The sequence below is a fragment of the Podarcis muralis genome, chromosome 5, assembly GCF_964188315.1.
Source record: "Podarcis muralis chromosome 5, rPodMur119.hap1.1, whole genome shotgun sequence".
NCBI lineage: Eukaryota > Metazoa > Chordata > Lepidosauria > Squamata > Lacertidae > Podarcis > Podarcis muralis.
This window is the reverse complement of record NC_135659.1, coordinates 100,429,555-100,451,104: the sequence shown is the minus strand read 5'-3', so window position 1 is coordinate 100,451,104 and position 21,550 is coordinate 100,429,555. Positions and strand designations below refer to the sequence as shown.

At 46.8% G+C, this 21,550-nt stretch overlaps 1 protein-coding gene across 1 annotated transcript in view; it reads left to right on the top strand.

Moving 5' to 3' along the window:
- Positions 1–17,608, top strand: part of LOC114599865 (papilin-like) — a 33,912-nt gene extending 16,304 nt beyond the window's left edge. The window contains 9 exon segments of the mRNA XM_077929526.1: positions 1,004–1,171; positions 2,569–2,736; positions 10,156–10,323; positions 11,816–11,983; positions 13,230–13,397; positions 14,014–14,145; positions 17,305–17,384; positions 17,386–17,492; positions 17,494–17,608. Of these exon segments, the coding sequence (XP_077785652.1) occupies positions 1,004–1,171; positions 2,569–2,736; positions 10,156–10,323; positions 11,816–11,983; positions 13,230–13,397; positions 14,014–14,145; positions 17,305–17,384; positions 17,386–17,492; positions 17,494–17,608 (1,274 nt within the window).
- Positions 17,609–21,550: the final 3,942 nt, after the last annotated feature.

Genomic DNA, 21,550 nt, shown 5'->3' with positions numbered 1-21,550 from the left:
AACAAAAGAACCCTTTACACAGTGTTCGTAAGAACCAATCAGATTTCCTCTGAGCATTTCAAAAACCCCGCGTGGGGACAAAGTTAAAACTACAAAGAGCTAATCTGAGCATGCATACATTCTGGGGTAAACAAAACAGGACTAAAAAGGAGGAATAGGGACGCGGGTGGCCCTGTGGGTAAAAGCCTCAGCGCCTAGGGCTTGCCGATCAAAAGGTCGGCGGTTCGAATCCCCGCGGCGGGGTGCGCTCCCGTTGTTCGGTCCCAGCGCCTGCCAACCTAGCAGTTCGAAAGCACCCCTGGGTGCAAGTAGATAAATAGGGACCGCTTACTAGCGGGAAGGTAAACGGCGTTTCCGTGTGCTGCGCTGGCTCGCCAGATGCAGCTTTGTCACGCTGGCCACGTGACCCGGAAGTGTCTCCGGACAGCGCTGGCCCCCGGCCTCTTGAGTGAGATGGGCGCACAACCCTAGAGTCTGTCAAGACTGGCCCGTACGGGCAGGGGTACCTTTACCTTTACCTTAAAAAGGAGGAATGCATTCAGCAACCCCAGAGGTCATAAACAAGCAGTAAACATGAGGGGAAGGATGGCAAGGAAAGATAGGTATCTTTATCACTTCCTATGTGAAACTCTATTTCCTGGCCCTAAGATTAACAAAACCAAGGAAAGGTGCATCAAATCTACCTCCTATCTTTATGGCCCAGGATGCCCGGAGAAGCAACCAGTCTGTGTTATAGAATGCTTATATGTGCCTGTCAGGCAGAGAAAATGGGCAGTAGAGAAAATGGGCAGAGATGCAGAGGCTTGTGGGATTTGATCAGAAATTATTGTCAATGACTCAAGCCCAGTCAACGCAATGCTTTCATTGCGGACACAATGGCTTGCTCCGTATTTTCATAATTCTTCATAGCAATCCCATGTGACCACCACAGCAGGCTCACATTATGTTCTTATGAAGGGAAGGTGGGGACTGCTGACTCCTCCTCTTGGCTCTCTGCTGGCAGATATCTGCGTGCTGCCCCGGGATTCGGGTCCGTGTCTTGATTACTCCCTCATGTACCACTACTCCCCGTCGAAGGAGACCTGCTTGCCCTTTCCCTACGGAGGCTGCCAGGGCAACGCCAACCGGTTTGCTACCACGGAGGAATGCCTGGACACCTGCGGGAGCAAAGGTGGGCAGACTTGGGGGTCGTTTCCCTACCTTCTAGCCCCATACCTTCTTATGGGGCAACTTCTGTCTGACTGGGCTGGTTTTTACTGGTGCAACACTGTTCGCTTTTAAATGAGCAATATGTGAATGCTCAAAATAAACAGATGTCACAGTGGTGCAGATACTTGCCAGTGCTTTAGGGCCTTTCTTGGCTTAATGCCTTACTAACTGCATTCAGATGAGCGCACAACCCCAGAGTCTGTCAAGACTGGCCCGTACGGGCAGGGGTACCTTTACCTTTACTTAACTGCATTCACACCCTTCCTTGGAGAAAAAGGAACTCAAGTTTCTCCCCCTTCCTCATTCAAGCCCCACAACAACCCTCTGGGCTGAGAGGCAGTGACTGGGCCAAGGTCACCCAGTAAATGAATGAATTGTATTATTACGGTCACAGACCAGTTCCGGGTCACTTACAATATCAGGAAAATCATAAAACACAACAGGGATACATTGAATTGCAATTGAGTACAACAGAGACAATTCAGATGTAGCGGCAATTAAGATATACTGAATTTTTTGCTCTATAAGACTCACTTTCTCCCTCCTAAAGGTAAGGGGAAATGTGTGTGCATCTTATGGAGCGAGTGCAGGCTGCGCAGCTATCCCAGAAGCCAGAACAGTGAGAGGGATTGCTGCTTTCGCTGCACAGTGATCTCTCTTGCTGTTCTGGCTTCTGGGATTCAGAATATTTTTTTCTTGTTTTCCTCCTCCAAAAACTAGGTGCGTCTTGTGGTCTGGAGCGTCTTATAAAGCAAAAAATACGGGGTGTGTGTGTGTGTGTGTGTGTGTGTGTGTGTGTGTATATCTTGATCACTAAAATATAACCAAAAATTATCATTTAAAACCTTAATCATTTTGGTAGTACATCTTGTTCCCTACGTTTTATGGCAGTCACACAGAATTTGGCCACCCTGAGCATAATATCCAGATCCTTGTCCTTTACCAGGAGTTTTAGACACTGAAGTTCAGACCCATTTGGAGATTTTTGTTTAACAGTGAGCTTCATGGCTGAGTGGGGATTTGAGCGCTGGTGTCTCCCAGGTCCTAGTCTAACCACTCTAACCACTGTGCGACACTGTCTCTCTCTTGCTGTAAATACTCCCTGTTGTTTGGTGGTTCCTTTAACTTAATTGAGGGCAACCGAAAAGCCCCTCTCTTTCCAAGTGGTATAGAAATGCCAGCTTGCCTAATTTGATAAGTCAGTGGGGGACCAGAGATTCTGGCTCCAGAGTGCGCCACACATCCCAGGCACCCTCACTTCTCCAATGTGCAGGATTTGGCTTTCGACACCAGTTCATTTCCGTGGGGATGCCTGAGAGTGCCTCTGTTTTGTCCCCACTCTCTGTTCTGTGCCCACAGATATCTGCAAGCTCCCTGTGGATTCTGGCCCCTGCTTGGCCCTCTTCCCCAAATTCTATTACAACCCACAAAACAAGACTTGCGAGATGTTTTATTACGGAGGCTGCGGAGGGAACGACAACCAGTTTGAGACCCAGATGGAATGCATTTGGAGATGCCGCAACCCAGGTCAGACCAAGGAAGGGGAGCAGAGGAGATGGGTGGGGTATAAATAATAAATTATTGTTGTTGTTGTTGTTGTTGTTGTTGTTGTTGTTGACAAAGGGGGAGCATTGTGCAGAGGACAGGTGGTCATCGGTCAGGGCCTCTTTAGCTGTGAGTCCTGCATTGCAGGGGGGGTTGGACTAGATGACCCTCGGAGGTCCCTTACAACTCTACAGCTCTGAGATCCTATGATCCTATGACATTTGCAGGTGATACAAGCTGCATCAATGCACAGCCAACCTCCTGGGGCAGCCCTGGAAATCTGCAGTCCTTGCCCAGAATCCGCACCCCACTTAGCATTTCACAAAAGGAAATATTTTGGTTTCCTACTTTAAATGAGCTCGGGGCAGACCACCTTATCATTGCCGCTATTATTTCTGCTTTTGTTGCTTTTACTTTAATTTCTTAAGTCCTTCTCATTATAAGGTCTCAGGTCTGGGTTACAGCAAGAGCAGATAACAGTACTAAAATCTGTTAAAATGATTTAAAAACAGAAGAATAGAGTGGGGTTGGTGGCGGCACCAGTGTGAGCATGAGCATCCTAGGAACATGAGAAGAGGCCTCTGGATCAGGCCAGGGGCTCCTCTTTTCTTTTCTTTTTTAATGCTTTTTATTGGTTTTTCATTTAATACCAACAAACAAAGTATAATGATATTCTTTTTTTTTTTATAATAATTTTTATTCATTTTTCAAACACATAATAAAAAACAAACACAACACAAAACAGAAACATACAAAACATTTAAACATGTATAATTTCATACTCTTAATTTCATGCACCTTCTTTCGCCCGACTTCCCCATACCTCCCTTTCGCTGCATCCTTATTTTACAATTTTTTAGCAACCCTTTAGTCAATTTATCTGTTTAATTCCCTTTCATTGAGTTTTCTTTAATTTGTTAGTTACAGCTGTAATTCTCTGCTTCTTACCCCTTGACATCTTAACACTCCTCAATTTTACAACAATTTTTAAGATACATTTTAAATTTTTTCCAATCCTCTTCCACTGTCTCTTTCCCCTGGTCGCGGATTCTGCCAGTCATCTCTGCCAGTCCCATAAAGTCAGTCACCTTTGTCTGCCATTCTTCCAGAGTAGGTAGTTCTTGCGTCTTCCAATACTTTGCCAGAAGAATTCTTGCTGCTGTGGTAGCGTACATAAAAAAGGTCCTGTCCTTCTTTGGCACCAATTGGCCAGCCATGCCCAGGAGAAAAGCCTCAGGTTTCTTAGGAAAGGTCCACTTAAGGACTTTCTTAATTTCATTATAGATCATTTCCCAAAAGGCTTTAATCCTCGGGCAGGTCCACCAAAGGTGGTAAAAAGTACCTTCAGTCTCATTACATTTCCAACATTTGTTATTGGGCAAATGGTAAATTTTTGCAAGCTTGACTGGGGTCATGTACCACCTGTAGATCATTTTCATTATGTTTTCTTTTAAGGCATTGCATGCCGTAAATTTAACACCGGTGGTCCATAACTGTTCCCAGTCTGCAAACATAATGTCATGACCTATGTCTTGTGCCCATTTAATCATAGCTGATTTCACCGTTTCATCCTGTGTCTTCCATTTCAACAGCAAATTATACATTCTTGACAGGTTCTTAGTATTGGGTTCTAACAATTCTATTTCTAGTTTTGACCTCTCCTTCTGAAATCCTATTTTCCTGTCCTGTTTAAATGTCTCGTTTATCTGATGGTAATGCAACCAATCTCGAACTTTGGACTTTAATTTCTCATAACTCTGAAGTTTAACCTTTTCACCATCATGTTCTAAGATTTCACAATATTTTGGCCATTTAGAGTCCATGTTAAGTTTTTTCACCTCCTTAGCTTCCATTGGTGACAACCACCTGGGAGTTTTACTTTCCAACAAATCTTTATATCGGATCCAAACATTGTATAATGCTTTTCTAACAATATGGTTTTTAAACCCTTTATGCACCTTTGCCTTGTCATACCATAAGTATGCATGCCAACCAAAGCTATTATCATACCCTTCCAGATCCAAAATGTCTGTGTTCTCAAGAAGTAGCCAGTGTTTCAACCAGCAGAAAGCTGCCGATTCATAATAGAGTCTTAAGTCCGGCAGGGCAAACCCCCCTCTATCTTTTGCATCAGTTAAAATCTTAAATTTTATTCTGGGCTTTTTGCCCTGCCAGACAAATTTTGATATGTCTTTCTGCCACCTCTTGAAACAATCCATCTTGTCCAAAATCTGCAAAGTCTGAAATAAAAATAACATTCTAGGCAATACATTCATCTTAATAGTGGCAATTCGGCCTAACAAGGAAAGTCTCAACCTTGACCATATTTCTAGATCTTTCTTTACTTCTGACCAACATTTTTCATAATTGTCTTTAAACAAGTTCACATTCTTAGATGTTAAGTTTACCCCCAGGTATTTCACTTTTTTCGTTATTTCCAAACCTGTTTCAGTCTGGAATCTCTCTCTTTCCTCCCTTGTTAATTTTTTTCCAGCACTTTCATTTTCTGTTTGTTCAATTTAAATCCTGCTACTTGACCAAATATCTCAATTAGTTCTAGTACTCTCTTAGTACTAGTGTCTGGCTGTTGCAAGGTCAATACTAAGTCATCTGCAAATGCTCTTAGTTTGTAGTGTCTGACTCCGACCTGAACTCCTTTAACCAACTGGTCCCTTCTAATCATGTTTAACAAAACCTCCAGGACTGATATAAAGAGCAAAGGGGATATTGGGCATCCCTGTCGTGTACCTTTTTCTATGGATATTTCTTCCGTTACCACATTGTTTACAATTAACTTTGCTTTTTGTTTAGAATATATTGCACCTATACCGTTTTCAAAACCTTGGCCTACCCCCATCCCTTGGAGATTCTTCTTCATAAAGCTCCAGCAGATGTTATCAAAGGCTTTCTCCGCGTCCACAAAAATTAAAACAGCTTTCCTATTAATGTCCACTTCTAACAGTTCCAAAATGTCTATAATGTTCCTCACATTATCTGACATATGTCTCCCTGGAAGAAAGCCAGTTTGGTCCTTATGAATCTCCCCTACCAACACTCTCTTCAGTCTTTTTGCCAAAATGTCTGCAAAAATTTTATAATCCACATTAAGTAAAGATATAGGGCGGTAGTTTTTAACCTGGTTCTTTTCAGTCTCTGTTTTCGGTATAAGTGAGATGAAAGCCTCTTTCCACGATTCAGGTGCCTTTTTCCCCTCCAAAATTTCGTTGCAAACTTCCTTCAGTGGTTGTATTAACCATTCCTTCAGCGCTTTGTAGTATCTGGCAGTCAAACCATCTGGTCCTGGTGATTTTCCCAATTGCATATTCTGAATGACACCCTCTATTTCTTGTTCTGTTACTCTCTCATTCAGGATCATTTTACTTTGTTCTGGAATTTTTGGTAGTCCATATTTTTTAATAAATTCTTCTATTTCTTGTTCGTTAACTGGCCCTTGTACATACAATTTCTTAAAGAAACTTTGAAAACAATTACTTATCTCATTAGGTTTGTGGATAATCTTTCCATCCATTTCTAGACTTGTCACAGTGTTCAATTTCTGCCTCTTTTTCAATTGCCATGCCAGAAGTTTCCCACATTTATCTGCTGATTCAAATGTCTTTTGTCTCATTTGCTTTATTTTCCATTCTATTTCTTGATTCATCAGTTCCATGTATTGCATCTGATAATACTTTATTTCTCTCAGAATCTCATGAGACTTTGGTTTAGACCTCAATTTCTTTTCTCCTTCTTTCATTTTTTCTAAGATCCTTTCTTTCCTTTCATTTTGTTTTTTCCTCTTTATAGAGTTCTGTTGAATTAGGAAACCTCGCATCACGGCTTTGCTAGCGTCCCAGATTGTTCTTTTCTCCACTTCTGTTCTCAAATTTATCTCAAAGTAATCTTTCAATGTTTTTTGGGCCTTCTTATAAATCTCTTCATCTCTAAATAGGGTGTCATTCATTCTCCATCTAAAGGATCCAGTTGTTGTTAATTTCATCTCCATCTTTACCGCGTTGTGGTCGGAGCAGGTTTTTGGGCAGATTTCTACTTTTTTTATCCTTGGCGCCAGACTACTAGTAACCCAGATTTGGTCAATTCTTGTCCAAGTCATTTTTGCTTCAGAGAAAAAAGTTCCCTCTCTCTCAAGAGGGTTCCTTGTTCTCCAAATATCAAGCAAGTCCATAGTTTCAGTCATTTCAAAGAAAGTCTTTGGTAGTCTCCCTTCCTTGGAAATCACTTGTCTCTGTACTTTGTCCATGTTTGTGGAAACGACTCCATTCATGTCTCCCATCATTACAATTTTATAGTCTAAATAGTCCATTAAAGTCTCATGCAACTTCTTAAAAAATTCGGCCTTCCCTTCATTTGGCGCATAAACTCCTACTATCAAAATTTTTTCTCCTTGGATTTGTATTTCAATTGCCAGATATCTTCCTTGTTCATCTTTAAATATCATTTTTGGAACCAATTTTTCTTTTGCATAAATCACCACACCTCTTTTCTTAACTTTATCTGACGAAATAAATTCCTGTCCAAGTCTCTTGTTGATCAATAATTTCCTGTGTATCCTGGCAATATGGGTTTCTTGCAAACATATTAGGTCTAATTGTTCTCTCTTCAAAATGTGAAAAATTTGACGTCTTTTTCGGGGAAGGTTCAAACCATTACAGTTCCAGCTAAAAAGTTGCAGAGACATTTTGTTATTAGGTGCCTATTCCTCCGACTGCTCCAAGCTTTTGTTCTTCCTCCGATGGTTGTGGTAAAAGTCCAAATGATAGGTTGGCAATGTCAGGTGGTTCTTTCTCCCCTACAGTTCCTTTCTTCAGGTCTTCCAGAAATCTCTCCAGAAACTGTTCCTTGTCTTGAATTGTTCTTATTTTAATCTTCCTTCCTTTGAAATTAAAGGATAGTCCTTGTGGGAACTCCCACCTAAAAGGTATACTGTTTTTCTTCAGCAGGTCGACCAAGTCTTTAAAGAGGGTTCTCACCTCCAAGATATATTTAGGGATGTCTTTAAAAATCTGTACTTGACAATTCTGGATCACCAGGGCCTTTTGGTAATGCAGGTTCAATATTTTATCTCTTTCTTCCTTGGATCTCAATGTAATTAGACAATCCCTTGGTTTTTTACCCTGTCTCCTGCCCAGCCGAAAGGCTGTTGTTATTTCAAACTCATCATCTTCTCCCCATTCCTCTTGCCAAAAAGCTGCAAAGTTCTCTGTGAGGAATTCCGCCAGGTTGTCCCCCTCACTTTCAGCAACCAATCTTAATTTCAAATTTTTCTCCTTCCTCTGTAATTCCAGTAAGGACAAGGTTGCATCATGTTCATTCACTTTTTTTATAATCGGCACAAACTTTTCCTTTGTCTCCTCAGCAGTATTTTTTGCACTTTCAGCAATCTTTCTTGTTTCAGAACTTTCTTGAATTAATTTATTGATAGAGTCTGTATTAGATGTTACACTTGCAGTGTTCAAGTCCAATCTTGCTGTCAGTTCTGTCAATTTTTTGGAGTTCTCTGTAGACAACTTTGTCAGTGCTTCCAGAGATTGGTTTATTTTAAGCAGTGCCTGTGTCATAGGATCCATAGATGCTGCTACTGCCTTTTCCTGTGCAGCTGGTATTGTACTTGATATTGAGCCCCTTTTCTTTTGTCCTTGCTTTGTTTTAGATCTGGTTGCTATCTCCTCAGCTGGGCCACTCATGTCCTCAAGGTCGCTCTCACAGGAAAAGCTTACAAGTGGAAAATCCCACTGTTTCTTTTTTCAATGTAACAGTTTCTCTTTAAACCCTCTAGAGGGAGCATTCAATTGTATCCAAATGGAAAGGAGAAACAAAGGAGCCAGGAAAACATAGAGCAATGAGCCAAAAGTTCAAGAGTCCACACTGTAAATCCACAATTGTTTCAATATAACCAAAAGTTCAGCAGAGTAATTCCACTAAAGTCCGATTACTTTGTTTCAGACAAAACCCCACTTTGTATCCAGTTTAAACTGACAGTTCACTTCCCCGGTGCCTTGCTCAGGCAGCCCGACCTGGGGGATTTGACAGTGAAAGATCTTTTTTCTCGATTATTTTCACGCAGGTTAACAATATTCAATTTTTCTTCCCCCCTTCTCCTGCCTGTTGGGGGGAGGTCTGAGTCCGATGTCAAGTTTGACAGCTTAGAAAGATTATTTTTCCTTTCAAATACAGCTTACTCTTTTCGTTGCTTTGTTTATCATGCAGCTCCGGGAGGCAGACTTCCTTAATTTGTGCCTTTCCCGTTTTCAGCCAAATTTCAAGATTTAAAGTCCCGTTCAATCCCTCGATCTTACTCACAGGTATTACAGTCAATTTGTTGTTTCAGGAAGGAATCGGCGCTCTCCGTTAATGGCGACGCGGCTTCACTCCACGGGCTGGGTAGCGACTCTCAGCACCGCGCTCACACCCGATGCCGCTCCGGAGCCTTTAGAAAGGCTCCTTCACAGTACCGGGGGGCGCAAAGGTGCCCACCGAGTCTCCTTGTTCACAGGCTTCCGCGCCTGTGATTTTTAGGGGTCCCCCGCTCGCCGTAGCGGGTCAGACCCGAACTCGCGGAGCAGTCCTGCCTCGGAGCTTGAGGCAAGGACCGCCATTAAGCGCTGGCACCGACCGGAAGTCCCAAAGTATAATGATATTCAACAGTCATTTACCCACATTCTTTCCCAACACTCTGCCAAGCACTGACTTCCCTCCTTCCCTTCAACATTTTCTTGCTTCAGTCACCTTTCCACAGTTTCTTATTATATCCAGTCCAATCTAGGTCGTAAGATGTGTTTCAGTCCTGCCAGAGTCTTCGGATTTCTACAGTTATTATTTATATAATCCATAAATTTACTCCAATCGGCGCTCATCTCGCTTTATTGGCCAAGGAAGCCGGCGTACAGCTTCTGGGTCATGTGGCCAGCATGACTAAGCCACTTCCGGTGAACCAGAGCAGCCCATGGAAACGCCATTTACCTTCCCGCCGGAGTGGTACCTATTTATCTACTTGCACTTTGACGTGCTTTCAAACTGCTAGGTTGGCAGGAGCTGGGACTGAGCAACGGGAGCTCACCCCGTGGCGGGGATTCGAACCGCCGACCTTATGATCAGCAAGCCCTAGGCTCTGTGGTTTAGACCACAGCGATACCGGCGTCCTTTCTTTAGTTGGGCTCAATTTCCATTTGGGGGCTAACAAAATGCGGGCCATAGTAAGGGCATACATAAATAACCTTTTCTGACACCTGGGAATTTCAGTCTGAATTATCCCCAACAAAAAGGACTCTGGTTTTTTGGGGAAAGTACTTTTAAACATTTTTTCCAGTTCATTATGAATTATTTCCCAGTACTCTTGCCCAAGCAACTTCAACCCTCCTGCCTGACCCTCTCACATCCTTCCAGATATCTGCAAGCTGCCTAAGGAGACAGGTCCCTGCAAGGCAGCCATGCCCAGGTACTATTACAACCCCGCAACTAAAACGTGCGAATTGTTCATTTACGGAGGCTGCGAGGGCAACGAGAACCGGTTTGAATCTCTCTCGGAATGTGAGCACGCCTGCAAGAAGCCGGGTAATGATAATAATGATTTTAATATTTACATGCCGCCCATCCAACGGGTGGGCAAAAGAGTCCCTTGGCCCAAGATTCTTGTCGTGGGTTCATTGCGTGGCAAGTTCCACCCCCCCACCCCCGCCCAGGAAATAAAGACACATGACACAATTATTAAGGTTAATGGGCTAAATAAGGCCACAACTTTATTGGTTACATGTGATGAGTGGTATTGGCTTAGGCATTGGTCCTAACTGACTATATCCGGCTTCAGCCCGTCCTCTAGAAGGCCGGGAAGGGTTAACCACCAGTAGGGGGAGTCCTGCTGGTGCACATCAACTAGGAACCCCCCCCCCAGGTTCACCGCTAGGGGGCGTGGCTTAGGCCCTCACCTCCCCAGGCTTCGGACAGGGCCACGCCCCCCATAATCCTTTATTGGACCACCCTTCAATATGTGGGGCAGGTGATGGCACTTCCTCCCCTCTTCAATCTACAGAACAATACCAATGCCTAACAGCCAATATCCAGAAAGTTGTGATGATTTGCTACGAGGTAGGCGAAAACCAAGTGGCTGGTGCCAATTTGCCAAGTGGAAAAATTCCTATCAGGCACCTCAACCAAATCCATAGCAAGGTCAGGGAATGAAAACCGTAAAGGGCGGGAAGGTGGGAAACAGGAACAGCTGGAGGCAGCAAAAGTGGGAGATCCCCAGCCATGCCTGTGTTAAATAGGGCAGGCCATGCCCCACCCCCGAGCCAGCTGATTGGCTGTCTAGGGGATAACTCGGCCGGGGATTCCCTCAATCGTGCGGAGGCTGAGTGCCAGCCACCGGCAGCTAGTGGGAGCGTGAAGCCCGCAACCCCACCTCCTTTTGTAGGCGGAAGTGTCTTTATCAGATATTGTCCCTTGAAATAACCTGCTTCCACTCTAACCGGGCAAAAGCCAAAGCCAAGGAACAGTGGCAGAGCATCGGCCCCAGGTGAGATCCCTGCTGGCATCCCCAGGTAAGACTGCGAGAGATGCCTGCCTGAAATCCTAGAGAAACAATTCTGCCAGTCAGTATAGACAACACTGAAGTAGAACGGATCCCGTTCGCAACCAGCGGTACCACTGTAATTAAATAATATATCCTCTCCTGCCTCCCTGAACATGCCCACATAAATAACAAATAAAGCATTAAAAAAATACACAAGCAAAGTGAACAATTTCCACATAAATCACAACAAGGTCTCAAATAAAGATGCAAAAAAATAAATAAATAGCAGCAACCCCCCCAAGCCTGCAACAAAAACCCCCACACAACACCTCAGCCCGAGAGTCTGTTCAGCAGCCCTAGCTTTTGCAGCTGGAGTCAGTCCGGGCCCTGCCCTCCCAGGCCAGTTGGGGAAAGCCTGCAAGGCAGAGAGCAGGACTCCCAGGACTCCCAGCCAGGATGGTCTTGACGTGCCTTTTTCCTGCCCAGAAGTCCCAGGTCCATTTCTCTCTCCCATCTCTCTTTGTTCTGCGGCTCCAGATATCTGCCGGCTGCCCAGCAATCCCGGAGAGGGGGACCACTCCATCCACCTGTTTTACTACAGCCGCCTTGGAGCAGGCTGCTACCCGTTCACCTACAGAGGCCACAAGGGCAACGCCAACAGGTTTGCAACGCTGGTGGAATGTGAGGAGACCTGCAGGGACCCAGGTAAGCACTTGGTCCTTGCCGCGGGATCACATTCACCCAGTGCTATACCAGCTGCACTGGCTCCCAGTGGAGTACAGGGTCAGGTTTAAGGTGCTGGTTTTGACCTTTAAAGCCCTACGCAGCCTAGGACCCTCGTACCTATGGGACCTCCTCTCCTGGTATGCCCTGCGGAGGACCTTAAGGTCCACAAATGACTACATTTTGGAGGTCCCAAGCTGCAAGGTGGTTAGACTGGTCTCAACTAAGGCCAGGGCCTTTTCAGTACTGGCCCCGACTTGGTGGAACGCTCTGTCCCAAGAGACTAGGGCCCTGCGGGACTTGACATCTTTCTGCAGGGCCTGCAAGACAGAGCTGTTCCGCCTGGCCTTTGGTTCGGACTCAGTCTGACCCTTATGTTTCCCTCGCTTTATGGTTTTGACTTTTAAAATGAGGCTGCATTTTAAATTGCATTTTAACCTGTATTTTTTTCCCTATTATGTTTTTACTGTAATTTTACTAGTTTTAGCTTCCCTGAGCCTGCCTCTGGCCAAGGAGGGCGGGGTATAAATAAATTTTTTATTATTGTTGTTGTTGTTGTTGTTGTTGTTGTTATTTGGGCTCCCTCTCTCTCTCTGCAGGACATGGGGAAAGGGTGGCCCAGCCCCTAGGGGCAGAGAGAAGAGGCTTCATGGAAAGAAAAGTCGGAGTACAGTGATTAGGAAACTAGGGTGGGGACAGACCCTGTGGGGATACGCTCTCTCACCATCACCGGTGGCCTCCTATTTCTTCCTCCAGCCTCTACCGCGAATCAGAAATGCCATACATGACACTAGATATTGTGGGCCTCCAGTGATATTGGGCCTTCTTCAGATGTCTTTAGATAGTTGTTTTTCTCTTTGACATCTGGTGGGAGGGCGTTCCACAGGGTGGGTGCCACTACCGAGAAGGCCCTGTGCCTGGTTCCCTGTAACTTGGCTTCTCGCAGTGAGGGAACCGCCAGAAGGCCCTCGGCGCTGGACCTCGGTGTCCGGTCTGAACGATGGGGGTGGAGACGCTCCTTCAGGTATGTTGGACCGAGGCCATTTAGGGCTTTCAAGGTCAGCACCAACACTTATGCAGTGGGCAGGGGCGAAACTAGCCTTTATTTCATCCCAGAACCTGCAAGCTCATTTGTGCATATCCAACAGTCCCCCCCCCACCAGACCCCACCCCTTTCATTCTTTCTAGCAGCTCAAAACCCAAGGCCGCTTCTGCTCTCTGGCTGCAGATATCTGCCAGCTTCCCCAGAAGCCGGGTCCCTGCGACACCTACGTCCAAAGGTTCTACTTCAACTCCACCAGCAGAGAGTGCACCCCTTTCGACTATGGCAACTGCAGAGGGAACCTGAATAACTTCCCCACCGAAGAGGAATGCCAGCTGGCCTGCAAGGGCCCAGGTGGGTCTCTGGGCAGATGCCGGGAGGGCGACTGAGGCTGCGCTCTGTCTCCACAGTGGATCGCTGACACCTGAGATGTATCTTTCAGGACCCACCCTGTTTTTTGCTGTTATATTTTCTTTTAGCAATTGAAAGCTTTAATCTGCCGTTTTAAATTCTCGCAACCCAGCCTGGGACCTTAGGGTGGGTGACAATAAATTAAAATGCCGTCATCATCTGGTTCTACGCATTTGGTGAGGACGCGGTTGATCAAAAAGGCCTTTTGGGTTGTCGTTTTTTGAGAACGTAGGAGAATACTTTGCAATGAGTCAGACCGTTCATTCTTCTGGGTCTTAGACAGGGAGCCTCTCCTTGCCCTACTGGAGATGCCATTGGAATTTGAATCCAGGAAACTTGGCATGCAAGGCAAGGGCTCTATCACTGAGCTATGGCCTTTCTTCCCCTGTGCTGGACTTATTACTCAATCTGAGGACTGGCTTTATGCCTTTGAGATACCATTTTTGAGGAGTGTCTTGTCAGCCCCCTTGAGTTCCATGGGGCGCAGCTTTTGAAAACAAAAATGCTTCGTTGGACCCATCCTCTCCATGACCCAAGACACCTGACTGATCTCTTGCAGAGAAGCCCGGCGTCTGCCCCCCTCCGGACCCTGCCAATTGCCTGATGACCTGCCAGAAGGACTGTGACTGCCCAGGGGGCAAGAAGTGTTGCAGCAACCAGTGTGGTCAAGTGTGCAAGGAGCCCGTGAAAGGTGAGAGGCTGCGGGGTCAGGTTGGTGCTGTGGGGCTCCTGGCAAGCCCTTGGGGGGGGGGGGTAACTCAGCCAGCTCCATGGCACACAAAGTGTGTGTGTGTGTGTGTGTGTGTGTGTGTGTGTGTGTGTGTGTTAGGGAAATGTCAGAGTTAGAGCTGCCTGGGTTAGACTCCAGAGACGGTTGTCAAGCAAGGTGCATCTTGATTCGAGGACCACAATGTGCTCTGACTTACACCAAGAGCTAAAACACACTCCTCTTTCTACCAAGCATACATTGTGATGTTGCGTTCTGAAGGCAAAGGAAGGACTAAAGGTATAGGTAAAGTGACCCCTGACCAGTAGGTCCAGTCGCAGATGACTCTGGGGTTGCGGCGCTCATCTCGCTTTACTGGCCGAGGGAGCCGGTGTACAGCTTCCGGGTCATGTGGCCAGCATGACTTAGCCGCTTCTGGCGAACCAGAGCAGTGCACGGAAACACCGTTTACCTTCCCGCCGGAGCGGTACCTATTTATCTACTTGCACTGGTGTGCTTTCGAACTGCTAGGTTGGCAGGAGCTGGGACCGAGCAACGGGAGCTCACCCCGTCGCAGGGATTCAAACCGCCGACCTTCTGATCGGCAAGTCCTAGGCTCTGTGGTTTAACCCACAGCGCCACCCGCGTCCCTGGACCCTGATTAATAGGGTTGTTTTTATTAACAAAAGAACTTTAACACAGCATTTGTAAGAACCAATCAGATTTCCTCTGAGCGTTTCAAAAAATCCCCACGTGGGGACCAAGTCAGATCAGAGGAAGCCTCTTAACCACAAAGAACTATTTACTATCTGAGCATGCATACATGTTCAGGCTAAATAAACAGGAAGCAAGGAGGAATGCATTTAGCAAACCCCGGAGGTCATAAAAGGAAAGACGGGCATTTTACCACCTCCATGTGAACTCTGTTCCTGGCCCTAAGATCTACCTAAAGATTAACAAAAGCTACATCAAATCTCCCTCCTTCAAAGCTATCTCATTTTTATGTACCCAGGATGCCCGGTGAAGCAACTGGTCTGTGTAGAATGCTCTATACATGACGGTCAGGCATAGAGAAAATGGGGCAGAGATGCAGAGGCTTGTGGGATCGATCAGAAATCGTGTCAATGACCCAAACCCAGTCAAAGTGATGCTTTCACTGCTGACACAGTGGCTTGCTTCATTTTTCATAATTCCTCATAGCAATCCTACATGACCACTACATTGTGTGACACAGCAACAGCAGGAATTTTCAATTCCCACAATAGCAAGGTCACAAAAAGGGGGGGGGGTCTTGTGCTCTTTGCTCCCCCTCCTGCTCATTCCTTTTGAGACCAGCTTGCAGGAGCCTCCTTGATCTTTTTAGGGGTGCCTCTTACTATCAGTTTGTGCAGACCTTCCACCCAGTTTGTTACATTCCACCCAGCCTAGAGGTGTACATTTACCATCCTTAGGTTTCTTAATTGCTTTAAAGCTTCCTTTTCCCTCCACACACATGTAGGAGAGAAGGGGAAGGAGAGGGAGGGAAAGGCCATCTCTATGTTGGGGGGGTCACTTCAGTTTAAAGAACTCCCTGGTGCTCTTCGATCTCTTGGGTGACTGTGAGGGGAGGGGGAGAAGTGGGGAAGCTGAGCAGAACCTCTTGACAAAAAGCATGTCAGTAAGCAGGACAGAGTTAATCTATGGAACTCCCTCCCCCATGAGGCAGTGATGGGCACCCAACTGGATGGCTTTAAAAGAGGATTGGGCAAATCCATGGAGGAGGAGGAGAAGGCTATCAAAGGCTGCTAGCCACAATAGTTGGAGGCAGCGATGCTTCTGAATCCCAGTTGCTGAAACCACAGCTGGAGAAAATTGGCCTTGTGCTCAGGTCCAGCTTGTGGGTTTCCCAGAAGATGCATCTGGTTGGCCAGATGTTGGACTAGTTGGGTCATTAGGCTGATCCTGCAAATGCTCTCCTTATGTTCTTATATATCCTCCTGGACTGTTATTGATGTGTCTTCCATGGAGAACCACAAGCCAAGTACGAGTCTTGGGTAGCTTTCCTGGGCTCCCAGGAAGAGTCCAGGTGGACATGAAGAGAGGGCAAAGAGGACCAAGAGCAGATTCCTCCTTAATGTGACTTTCAAGCTTCTCTGACACAGTTGGCCTTTGTTCATGGGAATGCTCTTGGTATCTGTAGCAGGGAGGTAAAATGGGTGGGTGGGTGCATCTCTGGAACAAGGGCTAGCCTAGCTCCAGGCACCCACCTGAAATGGCCCCAGCAGCCCTCCCAAATGTTGCTTAGAGCTGCTGGGTGAAGCTCTTTGACAAGCCGAGGAGAAGACTGTGTCCTTGCTGCTACCACCTTGCAGAGTCAGTGTTCCCAGGACTGGGCTAAGGTGGAAGAGGAGCAGAGCGGAGGCTGAGATCCAATCCTGGTGCTGAATGCTGGGGTTGACCTGGCATGCTGGCTGCAGGCCCTGGGGTGGACCTTCTCCTTTCCTAAAGGTCCTAATGACACTGGGCTTGTCCTCTCTGTGGGAATGTTCAGGGATGCAGGAGAGGATATATTGTCTGATTATAGCCTTTCCAACTTGCGTAAACAAGTTCACAATTTAGCAGAGTAACATCCCCCTTTTTAAACTTGCAGTGGATGCGTTTGCTCAGGCTCGCTAAAACCTCTATAATAACTGTTCTGGTATTTACCCCTTATTCCCTCATAAAAGATAAGACACAACACAGTCTTCTATAAAAGTATAAAAAGGTTTACTCACACATCATTCTGTTCACAATTGGATCCCAGAAGGCAGACTTATCTTAGAAAAGTAACATACACCTGGAAACTATCTCATAAGAAGGTAGTCCCTTTGTCCTCTCTTAGCTGGAAGCCAAGAGAGCATCTTTGGCTAAGCAGATGTTACTTCTTCGATGCATTTGGTCAAAGAGAGAGAGATGGCTGCCCTGCCCAGTGCTTTTGTGGTTACCTGTACAGGTGAGGCCCCGCCCACCTCTAGTCACATGCAGAGGAAGTCTGTCCCAGCCCAGAAGGAAACAGGAAGTTGACCTGCTGGCTGGACAAACATTCCTCCCCATGTGTAAACATGTTCACTCTAGGAATGTTGTCCTTGACTGCTCTTGTGTTTCACATCCCACACTCCCTTGCAGCCAAGTCTGGAGAGTGGCCACCTGTTCCTCCTGGTTCTGCTTGTGTGGCTCCCAAGAGCCTCTGCCAGCATGATGGTGACTGCCCTGGCCCAGAGAAGTGCTGCAGTGATGGGTGTGGCCTCCTATGCACAAAGCCCATCCTTTAGAGGTGAGGCACCTGGCTGTGTTCCTCCAAGCCACTCCTTGCTGCCCCTACATCACCCACACCCTGGGAGCCTCTGGGGGCATCAAGCTGACTCTCCTTCCCTCTAGACTCACTCTGCGGGGGGGCTGCCGCCGCCTGGTGTACCCCCACTGCCTTTGAGGGGATCCTTGCAAAAGGCCACGGCCCCAAAGGAAAGCCAGGTGCAACATTTCAGTGTGAGAAATTTGTGTGATTGCTGCATTGCAGGGGTTTGGGCCAGAGGCCTCTTTAGGGTCCCTTGCCATTCCATGGTTCTGTGAAATGACTGCACACCCCCTTTGCAGGAATTGGGAAAGAAGTTTCCACTGGAAGAACAAGCCACAATCCCACAGGTTAAAACAGCCTTTTTTCAAACCTAACCTCCAAGAGGCATTGGAAACACACACAAAAAGAGGAGTTCATTGCATCAGATGTGCAAGCACTCTCAAGCTCCATTCACACACACCTATTCATCACTGCAGCATTGAGAGGTGAGATGCACGTACGAAAGACCCACCCCAGAGGAAGGTCTGATCCTACCTGAAGCTTAGCCACAGATTCAGCTGCAAGTTGCGCAGCACAGGACAATGGAGGGGTATCAGGTCAAAGGACATCAGGTCAAGGGATGCTTCCTTCCTGCATGAGCCAACAAGCCTCAGGATTGTGGGAATGTTCAGGGATGCAGGAGAGGATATATTGTCTGATTATAGCCTTTCCAACTTGTGTAAACAAGTTCACAATTCATCAGAGTAACATTCCCTTTTTAAACTCACAGCAGATGCGTTTGCTGAGACTCGCTTAAGCCTCTATAATAACTGTTCTGCTATTTCCCCCTTATTCCCTCATAAAAGATAAGACACGACACTGTCTTCTGTAAAAGTATAAAAAGAGTTTACTCACATTCTGTTCACAAGAGGATCCCAGAAGGCAGCTTAGAAAAGTAACGTACACCTGGAAACTATCTCATAAGGAGACAGTCCCTTTGTCCTCTCTTGACTGGAGGCCAAGAGAGCATCTTTGGCTAAGCAGATGTTGCTTCTTTGATGCATGTAGTCAAAGAGAGAGAGATGGCTGCCCTGCCCTGTGCTTTTGTCGTTACCTGCACAGGTGAGGCCACGCCCACCTCTAGTCACATGCAGAGGAAGTCTGTCCCAGCCCAGAAGGAAACAGGAAGTTTACCTGCTGGCTGGACAAACATTCCTCCCCATCTGTAAACATGTTCACTCTAGGAATGTTGAACTTGACTGCTCTTGTGTTTCACACCCCACAAGAAGCATAGAGGTGGGAGGGGGTCTTGGAGGACTTGGGACTTTGCAAAGGCTGGTCACAGCAACCCCACGCAAATAAACCGCATGGCATTCTCCTCCAAGAATCATGAGAACTGTAGTTTGTCAAGACTGCTGGGAACTGTAGTTCTCTTGCGGGAATGTTGACAGTCTTAGGAGAGGATATATTTTTTATTAATATCCTTCCTAACTTGCACTAGCAAGTTCCTTCATTTAGCAGAGTGCATTCCGCTTTTCACGCAGCAGAAAACAAGTTGCTGACTCATCTCAGCCATTTACTGTTATACAATTCAATCTAGCTGAGATTGAATTGTGTGTTCCTGGTAAGCTCCCCTTTTGAATCCCTCCTAAAAGAATAAAGACACCACAGTCTTATTCATAAGTAACAACAAAATGTAGGTTTGCTCATGATCAGGCAGAGCACAGTGTAATCCCTGAAGGCAGGCATCAGGCTTAAAGTTACAAACATGTACAAACAGGTTTACCCCATATGGGAGATGAGCTGGGGAACTGCTGTGGCAGTCCTGGAAGTTTGCAGGATGAACAGGAAGGTCAAAAAGAGAAAGGTGGCCGTGTGACTTGGCCTTTTACCAGGTCTGGAAAGGTCACGCCCACCTGCTAGTCACATGCAAGAGGAAGGATGCTCCAGCCCAGGAGGAACAGGAAGTTTCGACTGGGTGGACCAAACATTCCCTTGCATGTCCACTCTAGCAAAACGAGGAATGTTGTACTTGACTGCTCCCAGTGGATTACATCCCAGATCTCTCAGGGGCAAATTACAGTTCCTGGGATTCTTCGGGAGAATCTGTGACTAACTGAAGTGCTACAAAAGTGTTTTCGGTCTGTGGCGTGGATGAGACCACACTTTCACGTACAGTGGGAAAATCTGGGCAGCCAAGGAGGTTGTGTCCCCTTTGGTCAGCAGGTGGCAGCATTGAGCTATGTTTCAGATGCTCCTGCAGACAGGTGGGAGGCAGCTTTTGCATGTAATTCTATTCAGACAGGCCACCCAGTGAAAACACACCTGTGTGTGCTCATGCACACGCCCACTGGGATATGCTCACTGCCCCCTCTCCTGACCCTCTGTACATAATGCTGGAAGCCAGTGGGGTCACCCAGCAAAGCTGGAGAGCAGCAGATTCAGGAAAGGGAAAAGGAAGGACGTCTTCGCGTGTTGCATGTAGTTAATATGCTACTACCAGGTGTAATGATGACCACCAAGTTGGGTGGATTTTAACGATAGTTAAGGAAAATCGGAGGCTACTCCAAGCTCTATTTCGGTGTTGTTGTTTTTAATAAATGGTTGGGGAGGATTGTTAGATATCCCATAGACTGTCCCCGGGACAGGTGAGGCTGCTGATCCCTTATTTTCAAATCTGAAAGTTGACATTTATGCCCCAAAAGCCCGTTCTGTGACAAGGACGCCACATCAGCTGGAAGAGAATCACTTGCAGAGTGCAAGATCTCTGGTCTCTGGCCACTTCCGCCTGAGTCCACTAGAGGGCAGCAGTGCCACACATATACATACCTTGGTTGTTGCAGGTTGAGCTGCCGTTCGGGTGCCTTCAGCATCCTCACGACAGGAAGGAATTCCACCGGTGCAGCTTTACCTGGCATGGGGATTTGGTGTGGGGAATGTTGCACCGATTCAATTGAACGCCAGCCCAAAACTCAGCAATGCAGCCTTAATGAAGGGGCAGGGCCTCTTCCATCCACTGGTCCTGCATGGGGTAACTGTGCCCCTGAAGGACCAGGTGCACAACCTGGGAGTCATTCTGGACTCACAGCCGTCCATGGAGACACAGGTCAATTCTGTGTCCAGGGCGGCTGTCTACCAGCTATATCTGGTATGCAGGATGAGACCCTCCCTGCCCGCAGAGTGTCTCGCCAGAGTGGTGCATGCTCTGGTTATCTCCCGCTTGGACTACTGCAATGCGCTCTACGTGGGGCTACCTTTGAAGGTGACCCGGAAACTACAACTAATCCAGAATGCGGCAGCTAGACTGGTGACTGGGAGTGGCCACCGGGACCACATAACACCTGTCTTGAAAGACCTACATTGGCTCCCAGAACGTTTCCAAGCACAATTCAAAGTGTTGGTGCTGACCTTGAAAGCCCTAAATGGCCTCGGTCCAGTATACCTGAAGGAGCGTCTCCACCTCCATCGTTCTGCCTGGACACTGAGGTCCAGCTCCAAGGGCCTTCTGGCAGTGCCCTCAAGGCGTGAAGCCAAGTTACAGGGAACCAGGCAGAGGGCCTTCTCGGTAGTGGCACCCACCCTGTGGAACACCCTCCCACCAGATGTCAAAGAGATAAACAACTACCAGACATTTAGAAGACATCTGAGGGCAGCCCTGTTTAGGGAAACTTTTAATGCTGAACAGACCACTGTATTTTAATATTTTGTTGGAAGCCGCCCAGAGTGGCTTGAGAAACCCAGCCAGATGGGTGGGGTATAAATAATAAATTATTATTATTATTATTGCCCCTGTTACACTAAGGTAACGGGTGCTCTGCCTGCCTGGAGGGGGGTAATGAACCTACCAGCCCCTTGCTCCTTTTGTGCATCTATATTTATCTGTGATAGTTGGGCTCCCAGACACCAAGGAATGGCCTCCAGCTGTGCCACCCGCATGAAATGTGAATCTGTAGCAAGGCCTCCCCCAGCAGGAAGCCCACCCACCCACCCCTAGTGCAAGCCAGGCCCCTCGCCACAACACATGCCCCCTTGGCAGACGGTGGCAGCTTCTTCCGTGGAGGCACCAGGTGGGCAGCGAAGGGGCTGGGCTAAGTCTGC